Raw genomic sequence first — 9,808 nt, 5'->3', positions numbered from 1 at the left:
GGACACCGTCAGTAGCCCCCTGAACCGGTCTTCAAGTTGGGGACGCTCCTCGATTCTTCTGAACTATTCTTCATCTTCAGTCGTCGGTCTTGAAAACTGGTTCAACAAATCATCTCATCTTCGATCTTGAGGATTGCCAAAGTGAACCCGAAGAGTTCACACGTCGGGTATCCGAGGAGCCCCTTTAAGTTCTCGGCCTTTATCAATGCCTTGTTATTATTTTTTACGCCACACCTCGGGTTTGAATTTGTTCCCGTGCGGCGGTGTCCTCTTGCATCCGAGCTCCAACGCCGTACTACATTCGAGATATCTTTTGCAGCCGAGCACCAATGCCGGATTATATCCGAGCTCCAACACCGAACTATATCTGAGGTGTCATAGATCACCTTGGCTTGAAAAAGTTCGAAGGAGGTTATCCGAGTTTAACGCTGAAAAGTTCTTTATGGAACGAGCCATTCGAATCCGAGCTTTATGCCGGACCACTTCCGAGCTCCAACGATGGTCAGCATCTGAGGTGTTGTAAACTACCTCGGTCTTTTAAAAGATTGAACGAATTCAGCAGAGCTTAATGCCGGAAACGCCCTCTATGGAGCCAGCCACTGGCGCCCGAGCTTTATGCCAGAATGCTTCCGAGGTGGTGCACCACCCCGACCGCGGGCTGATTTTTTGTGAATATTTTTTATTGCAATTTATTCTCTGCCAAGATATATAGCCAGTATATGTATATCCAGTAGCCCTCAAGGTGTGTGTCGGCCTAAAAATCCGAGATGTACTTTAGAGGAGATAGTGATTGGTGGACGGGCCCTTGAGAGAGGGTTTTGAGAAGTCGCCGTAATATATTAGCTTGATGCCGGATAGGTCCACATGGTACCTATTATTGTCCAAAGACGCGTTTGCCCATAGTTCGGTCAAGCCAAACACTGAGCACTTTGAATTTTCTGCATTGAATAGGCAATGCAGTAGCCCCCGAGACACTGGTCGGGTGGCAACACCAGATTAGGGGATCGATGTGCCCCTTTGATATTAGCAAATGATAAGCCCGAAGCCCAGTAGCCCCCGAGCCTTAATGTGGGCACGGGTGGCCGAACTAAGGATCGATATCCGGAGTAAAATCACAAATCTCTACTCCTAATGTCTCAGTTGGTAGTCTCCGTTCCGAGTTTATTTTCGTCCCACCAATTTCGTCTGGTTTTTTTTCGTCCCACCTTCCACTGGTTTTTTTCGTAGGTTTTTTCGTCCGCTCCTCCCGATCCCTAGAACTCCCAGAGTAGACGCCGCCGCCGCCCGCCCCTTCCAGGCCCCGCCCCCCCAGCCCTAGCCGCAACCCCAACCCCATGGAGGTCGAGATCAAGCTCCGTCTCCCCGGCGCGGCTGCACACCAGCGCCTCTCCTCCTTCCTCGCGCCCCGCCTGCTCCGCACCGATGCCCCAGCGCGGCCCCTCGCCGCCGCCACCACCGCCCAGCGGGACGTCCGCCTCTACGGCACCGACGACCGCGACCCCTCCCGCGCCGTCCTCACGCTCAAGCGCCGCCCGCGCATCGACGCCGGCGTCAGCCGCGTTGAGGAGGTCGTGGAGCCCCTCGACCCCGCCCTCGCCCTCACCTGCGTCGACAACCCCGCCCGTCTCGGCGCGGTCGACTCCCCCATCGTCCGGCTCGTCTCCGACGAGTACGGCGTCGGCGGGGACAAAGCGCCGTTCGTCTGCCTCGGCGGCTTCTGGAACACCCGCGGTGTGTATGAGCTCGAGGAGGGCGAGGGGAAGGGGCTCGTGCTAGAGCTCGATGAGACACACTTCGATTTCGGCACAAACTACGAGCTGGAGTGCGAGACCGCGGAGCCCGACCAGGCCAAGGAGGTCCTGGAGCGGCTGCTCACCGTGGCTGGGGTGCCGTATGAGTACTCCCGGAGCAATAAGTTCGCGTGCTTCATGGCCGGGAAGCTGCTTCCGTGACTAGGTTTGTGGTTGGTCTTTACCATGTCCCAAATGATGATTAAACCGTGGTTGCTATAAAACTTGTGTTTCATTAGCACTTTCTTGCGACGATAGGCTTGTTCTGTGGCGAGTGATTTCAAATCTCACAAATGTAATGTTTAGTTCTGTTACATTCTGGTATTTGATAACTTTCATCCAAGAATACTATCTTGGGTGGCAACATAGCAACACAAGGGTTTGCATTTCAATCCTCGTAAAAAAACTTGTCCTGGAGCATGATCCGACAACCGCTGGGAAGAAGCCGGGGCTGGTATGTCTGGTTGGGGAGAGGACTAAATTTCATCTCTCGGGTCCATTTATATACAGGACATAAAATCTACTCCCTTTGTTTCAAAATATAAACCTTTTTTTAGAGATTTCAATACGGACTACATTCGGATGTATACAGACGTATTTTAGAGTGTAGTTTCACTCATTTTGCTTTGTATGTAGTCCACATTAGAATATCTAAAAGGGCTTATATTTAGGAAGGGAGGGAGTAGCTAGGAACAAACTGAATTTCGTATGTCCGCCACACGGTTATGGGCAATGAGCCTGTTATTGCAGTCTCACCACACCACATCTTGTTCTGCTCCCCGGTGCAGATGGGCATCCTTAGATTCACCACCTCCCTGATGAGCTGCTTCTTGTCTTAACCCACCTCCCTGATGAGATGCTTGTTGGTCTCAGGCATACACAGTCATCGTTGGTATCTAAGTTGCCACCTGACAAATCTGTTCTTATTTCTTATTAGGTACCTGAAAGGCTGAACCTGATCTTTGATGAACTAGAAGGCCAAGATACCAAGGTATGCCTGAGTTCATAGCTTGATTCCTTACCATATAATTGCTGAAACATGCAGCGACACATGATTAACCTTTGTACTTTATACTTTGCTAAAACATTTAGGACTCGAGTGGGCGACTCCAAGAATGGGTACTCCTGAAACTTTAGCCAGTGGCCATGTTGATGGTATTTTTTGGGAACAGGGGAGGGCGTGTGTTATTGTTCAAACCAGGCGCCTGAATTTTTTTAATCTTTATCCAGTGACCACATTGCTGCCCTAAGCGATGAACAGGGCAGGGCGTGTGGTATTGCAGTTAACTATGTGTCATCTGGTCATCATAGTGATTGGTAGATTAAAACCGTTAGCCACCTCTGAATTCATATCGAAGGTAGTTCACCAAGATCTGCGGTTTTTATTTGCATTTTATAAGTTTTAGTGTTTCATGTTACTGCTTTAAATACCTAATTATGGTTTCATCTTCCCTTTTTGGTGCCAGTCATGCGAGCTGGTCTTTTTCTGCTTGGATCTCCAGGTTGTGGGAAAACACTAATGACAATTTATTTTGAGATTGCCATATTCTTTCTACCTAATTTGTGTTCTGTATAAACTGTACAATGTTTCCTTTTCTGGAATTTTAGGGGCCTGATCAATTGAACAAGTATATTGGGGAGAGCGAATCAGAAGTAAGGAAAATATGAACCCGTGCAAGCACTAACTCACCATACATCCTATTTTTTTGAGGTAAATTTTTATGTTTAGCTGATTGCGTGTGTGGATTTATTCTTTCGGGAACACTTGGTAGTTACTTTGTACAATTATGAATGCGTGGTACATCTGTCATGTGATTTATGAATGTGCAACGCGTGGAATTAAATTGTTTGACCATGCCTTCCTTGTTTAGGTAAAACTAAGTAGTTGTGGCTGCTTTGGATGAGAGAACCCAATTCCTGGTAAATTGGACACCATCAATGAGTTCGTCGAGTTTGATTGAACTCTCACACTTTGAACATGCTCTATTTAAAGCAAGGCCATCCCTGTCATAACAGGTACAGTAAAATGCCAACACATATATGATTGATGTTATGGCACTATACTTGACTTTGGGGATGACGAGATCGACAGAAGCAACAGGAGCCCACGACTCATGAGTTCAGCGGCGTCTGCACGCCCTACATGTAGTTGTGCACCTCCTCCTCCTATTTTCTTGCATGTGATCAATGGTTTCAGATCTCTATTTATCACGGATTAGAATATATATTCTGTAACAATGCTTTCCTACATTTGGTGGATTATTGCACTTGTATTTTTTATTGTTATCATCTAGAAGATTATATTCTGTATGAATGCTTTTAAAATGCTTCGTCAGGCTGTTCCCGCCGATGCTGCTGTTCATGCCGTCCCCCCAGTGCCTAGCATCACCGGCAACAAGTTCAGCGCTGTCCGACAAGGTGTCCTGCAGGGACAACCTCCGTCGACCTGTCATCGAACTTCAGTATGCGTGCTTTGTTCTTTGAAACTGAATTCAGACTTTGAGTACTACTTTTATTTGAAAGAAAATATGTGCGTGATTCCACAACTTATGCCAAAATGCATTGCATAGCTTGGTATACACGAATTGCAATCTGAACGTTTTTCTCTGTGTCGTTGTCCTGCTTTCTGGTTCTATGTTATCTGTCATCTTATATCTCTGCTTTCTGCTTTCTGGTGCCTAAACCGAACCGTCGAATCTGTAAATATGTACCAGTACCAGTTTGAACCAGGGGATGGTTGGTTGTTTATGTGTGCTGTTAATGAGTTCATTCTGCTCTCTAACTCATTGAATTTTTGGATGTCAATCAACAAGCTTCCCCTGACTGACTGATTGATTGATTTTTGGCTGGTGCTAGCTTATGTGTCTTGTGTCGGGCGAGGGAGAGGGACGATGTGCATACGGGGTTGCAGTGCAGAGGCGCCAGTGGTTTCAAGTTGCAGGGCCGGGAGGTGAGGGAGCACAATGACAACAACACTACGTCTCCCTTCTCTCTGTTATCTCTGTACTGAATTGTCCCCTCTTTGTTGCAGAAATTTCACGGCAACCAGGAGTAACAATATTTTTGGTTACTTGGGAATACGATGATGTTCTGGTGACGTGGAACATGCTGAGATTTGGACTTCAATCCTTGATTGTGCACGCGTATGCATGCTTCACACCCATGCTGCAAATAGATTTTCATTTTCGAAGAAAGTAATAATACTATAACTACAAAATTCATGTTGCAGATTTATGCTCCATGTAGTATACTGGCCCATTATAGCTTTATTCAGTTCACCATTTGCACCATCATGTTCTGGAGTTTGAAATGTACTCCCTTTTTCTGTAGGGATTTCCGAAACGAGTAGAAGACTAATAACTTCTACGACATCAAAGATCTCTGAGATTTTAGAGTATGCACCATATTGATTTACTTATCGATTTATTCACACGTATATTGAGTTCATGATGGAAATATATACGAGTATTTTCATTGTATGGAATTTTTTAATTACTACCAGATGGAATTTGGGAATTAGTCTTACAAAGCTTCCAAAATCACTAAAGTTATACAGCTACTACAGAACTGGTTAAAATTAGTGATGTTCTATAATATCTACATGACTGATTACAACACTGCTCATGTGATTTGGTACTTTACTATATGGTAGCTTGTTTTACCCCTGAGGCGAGCTAATGATTGGGAACTTATAGTGCCAAACTGACCTGCATATTATGTCAAACATTTTGTTGCAGTATTTAGGATCAACATGGAAGCTGAATTTGTCACCTGATGTTGTTTAATTGTGTGCTACTAAATTCATTGGTTGCCAAGCCTTAAAACTATCTGTAATAGCATACCTTGTTTTCAACATCATTGGCTTGTTTAGAATGCTAAACTTAAGAACTGAAGTACTGAACAAAACAATACAGAAGTCAGTAAAAAGTGTTTAAGAGGAATTTTTGGTCTGCAGTCTGTACTAATAAAATCTTGTGGTCATTCGTTTTGACCTGATTCAAGGCAAGGCCTATCAGTGTTAACTCCCAGGCTGTAAAAATTGAATTGATGATTGCATACTCTCGTGTGGATTTTTTATGTGCATGCACGACAACCATTCATTTGTGCCTTTCATCATCAGATCAAACGGCAAGTTTATTGTCTGATTAATTAGAGGTTTCTATTTTAGAATGAAATTTTCTGAATTTTTGCTATCCCGTTGGTCCTTACTAATTCAGTATATACTAGAATTTGAAGTTGTGATCATCCATTGTTCTACTATGGAGACTAGGATAAATGATTGCAGTTGCAGGGCCGCCGCCGTTGCTGAACACAAACGGGGCTTGAAGCAGGCCAATCTCCGAGGTGGACCGGGCAACGGATCGTGGAGAGGCGCCCAAGGATTTTTTTTTTGCTTCTATTGATTGTGCCATCCAATTGGTTTAGACTTTTCACCATTGCTAATTACTAGGGGCGTATGGGTGCCGGACCTGGTAAGTGGCCTGCACGCTACGCTCTTGCCAAATAATTTGCAACCATGCTTGCACTGAATTTTTATTTATTTCCCGATGTACCTTACAACAACTTCATGATGTAGCACTACTTTGCACTAGCATGCACCTGCAGATATAATATGGAAAATGGCTGTCATTTAGAATTACTTCCAAGCTGCATCGTCTATCTGAATGTCAGCCCGAAACCACTGGTTGGCACACATAAAATTTTGGAAGTTGTATGTAGTCCTCCTTCTTTGAGCCAAACTTTATGTCTATGATTGATGAATCAATATAATTTTTTTGTTCAAGCTGGATCCAATAGAACATGGCTTTGGTGGTAGTTCCCAGTACATGTAGAATTTCTATCCTTCTATATGTGTACTGAAACAATTTAAGGTCACTATGTAGTAAATTCATCATACTATATGTCCACGGAAACCACTTAAGGTCAAAAGTGACAAGTAGAACCACATGCATCGTTTTGGGTAGTCTAACTTGACTCTATTACTTTTATCTCATAAATCTATGATCGGTGCGTTTTTTACGTGGAATATATTCCGGAGCGGTTGCTGGTGTTAGGGATGCATTTATATATGGGATAATTGCATTAGCTATTTCATACGATTGGCATGCAAGGATTTTTCTTCTTTAGTATAACTCTCTGTATTTTTATTGTTTCTTTTATTGTTTCCAGAATGCATTTCCACAATAGAGATGGGAAATGGATACATCGTTGTCGTCCTTCAGTGAGCAGCCGAGGAGGAGCTCCTCCATGCTGATGATGTGGAAGACAGATACCCTGTCCGCGACGCCTGGTTCTGGCCTCATATACATGTAAGTACCCGCTCGTTCATTAATAGATAGCATATAAGGAAGTGTGTCGTCTGAATTTGGATCATGCCATGCACAAGACTATTCAGATTGTTTTCTTGAGGAAAGTGAGTATTCAAGTTGGTTAGATGAAAGTGTATCATCATTTTTTCATGAAAAATAATTTCATAACCATATTGCAGTGACTTCCTATGTCATCAGCAAATGCAGTGGAGAAGAAGCCGGTTCACCACATGATCATTTAATTTGTTATTGTTTTTTAACTATTCCCTGTTGCATGTATAATCAGAAAAAATAAAACTCCTCCTTTCGGCCCATACTAGGAGTCTGGAAGTGATACTTTTGTGAGGAGTGCTGGAACATGACTCGATCAAGCGAGACAGAGAACAATGGATGAAAGAACGAGATCAGAAAAGGGATTCACTCCTGACCACCTCATACATATATACATATCTCTTGTAGCTATATAGGGCTCTTTTCGTATTCTAGGAAATTTTAAAATTATATTTTACTAGGGATGTAAGTATCAGAGGCTAGATATGTGATCTAGAGATTTTAGACTTTCAGGATTCAACCATCAGTTGTCTTCCTTGAATATTTATTTATTTTTGTAGGGCAATATGTTTTTTTAATCCTTGAAGCGCCATTCAGAACTTATGATCGTGGTTGTCAAATTCCTGTGAAATATATACCTTTGATCTCAGTTTTATAGGGAAATTAACATGATCTCATTTTTATCATGCTGACAATATATTATGTTATACCTTTGATTTTGGTAATGGTATGTTTTCCCATGATTGCTGCCATTTTTTTGTCCTACATGTGTCCGTGCGTTGGGATAGTATGAAGAAAAGTTGCAGCTATCCATACATCATTATTTATGGCAGAAGGGAAATCTACTGAATCACAGTCACATTTCCTAAAACTCTCGAATTCCAACTTAACGGTGTTGATGACCATGATGAAACTGTGAAATATTAAGCGGTACTTTTCCATTGATTTTTCATTCTCATCGTATCATTGATGTGACTGTGTGACTCAAGTTTTGATTTCTCCCTCACCTTTTAAGTTCAAAGTAGTATTCAGCAAGTTGTTGTGTCGAATATAAATCTCTGAAACACTTGCTACATAAAGGTTCAGTTATATCATCAATAATGCCAATGCTTCTGGCTGCTGTTGCTGGCTCCTAACAGCAAAATCAAGTCTGGAAACACGTATGGTAATGGTGTAAAAAAATCGAGAGAGGTTTTGAGTATGCTTTCTTAGCTATGACACTTTGATTTAGCTTACTTTGCTAGGATACCAGAACTAGCACTCTATGAGTGAAATAATTTATTTATTTAGCACCATTGTCAAATTATTACTTTGTATTCCTGAAATTTTAATATAACTGAATGTGGTGAAATGCAGTGAAAATATTGTTGATTTTGATTTAAAATGGCTAAATTGGAGGAAAGCATTTCTGCTACATTCATCGGCAATACTGCACCATATACTATAGAAGCTTGGGCCACTAAATCAGCTGTTTCTAATGGATCTTCTTGGACTCAACAGTATCAGTCTACTTCCCAGGCATGTGGTTTATTTTATTCTTCAGCTCAATGGAAAACCATGGCAAGTTCTGTTTTACCTTTAGGGTGTTGTCAAAATGATTTCAATGAGACCAATTAAGTGAATAGCCTATGGAAAAATGATGACCTGTTGTTAAAATGAAATAAAAACAGATAAACAGAAAAATGGTGATCTATTGTTGATTGTCTTCAACAGAAACAAACCTGTTCATAGTTTTCTTGTGTTTTTTCTTTGATGTGACTCTTTGCCTGACATGTTGATGTTACTATGTATCCCATATTGGATTTCACATAAGGAATGTCCATCCCTGAAGCACAACCTCGCGTACATGGTTAAGTGGACCAGACTAAGTCCGGAAGAAGATTGAAAATTTCAAACATGAGAATGACAACTACAGGAAGACTATAAGACTTTATATTGATTCTTCTTGTAAAATCACTAGAAACGCCTAGGGCCAACTTTATAATGATTTTTTTCTAGACAGGAGCGCCAAGTGATTGAGTCATTCATCGCTATGGACGTGAATAGCTGACAAGGGCTACCTTGATCAGAATCGCTCGATAAACCAGTCCTTCCAGAAAGACAAGCAAATCCTACCAGCAAAATCATATTACAAATAGACAGGACACAAGGCATCCCAGACCACACAAGCAAGTAAATGATCGATATAGAGGTTTGAATGATTGAGCCATACAATATGGGAATACATGCTACATGCTAAACAAGTTAGACGGATCAAAGTAATGATGGTCAATAAAGACGGAAAAATCATGGCACGCAACAGACGAGTGATCGAGTATAATGAACTTTTTATAGTCATGGATTAGTCATGTGTTAAACAAGTTCTGTTCATGGATTAGTTATTATCAAGCCTGCTGTTCTTTCTATAGTCATGTGCTATTTTTTCAATTGAACACATTGAAGTTCCTATAGATTTTCATGGTTTATGCAAAATAGCTGAGCCTGGTTGTTTTATTCATACATATTCAGGATTGTTAGAGTCTAGAATTCGTCGGTTTATGTCGTGGAGAGAGCAGTAGTGTTGTTCATCTTCTGGTTTTGATATAATTACTAACATTTATTCATTTTAAAGATTAGTGGATTAGTGCATGCTAACAAACCCTGTACTGTCAAAGCATT

At 42.0% G+C, this 9,808-nt stretch overlaps 1 protein-coding gene across 6 annotated transcripts; it reads left to right on the top strand.

The window, feature by feature from the left end:
• Positions 1-1,334: 1,334 nt before the first annotated feature.
• Positions 1,335-9,126, top strand: LOC109783464 (triphosphate tunnel metalloenzyme 3-like). Of its 6 annotated transcripts, none has more exons than XM_073510635.1 (13): positions 1,335-1,956; positions 2,728-2,781; positions 2,883-2,909; positions 3,042-3,148; positions 3,257-3,292; positions 3,399-3,935; positions 4,127-4,252; positions 4,647-4,740; positions 4,822-4,984; positions 5,121-5,184; positions 6,076-6,262; positions 6,960-7,099; positions 7,279-9,126. In XM_073510635.1, the coding sequence occupies exon 1, from the start codon at positions 1,335-1,337 to the stop codon at positions 1,950-1,952; it is 618 nt and encodes a 205-aa protein (XP_073366736.1). In that variant the 3' UTR covers positions 1,953-1,956; positions 2,728-2,781; positions 2,883-2,909; positions 3,042-3,148; positions 3,257-3,292; positions 3,399-3,935; positions 4,127-4,252; positions 4,647-4,740; positions 4,822-4,984; positions 5,121-5,184; positions 6,076-6,262; positions 6,960-7,099; positions 7,279-9,126. The 6 variants fall into 6 exon arrangements, with proteins under 6 accessions (XP_073366736.1, XP_073366734.1, XP_073366735.1 ...); XM_073510633.1 differs by having other exon boundaries at positions 3,021-3,148; positions 3,399-3,806; positions 7,279-9,069; XM_073510634.1 differs by having other exon boundaries at positions 3,021-3,148; positions 4,822-4,933; positions 6,082-6,262; positions 7,279-9,069.
• The last annotated feature ends 682 nt before the right edge of the window (positions 9,127-9,808 follow it).

Source organism: Aegilops tauschii, chromosome 3, assembly GCF_002575655.3.
Source record: "Aegilops tauschii subsp. strangulata cultivar AL8/78 chromosome 3, Aet v6.0, whole genome shotgun sequence".
Lineage (NCBI taxonomy): Eukaryota > Viridiplantae > Streptophyta > Magnoliopsida > Poales > Poaceae > Aegilops > Aegilops tauschii.
The sequence above is the reverse complement of the archived record's forward strand: the minus strand, read 5'-3'. Positions and strand labels throughout refer to the sequence as shown.

What these genes read in the sequence shown, in the direction of transcription:
- LOC109783464 (XM_073510635.1), top strand. Translation starts at nt 1,335, where the DNA reads ATGGAGGTCGAGATCAAGCTCCGTCTCCCCGGCGCGGCTGCACACCAG.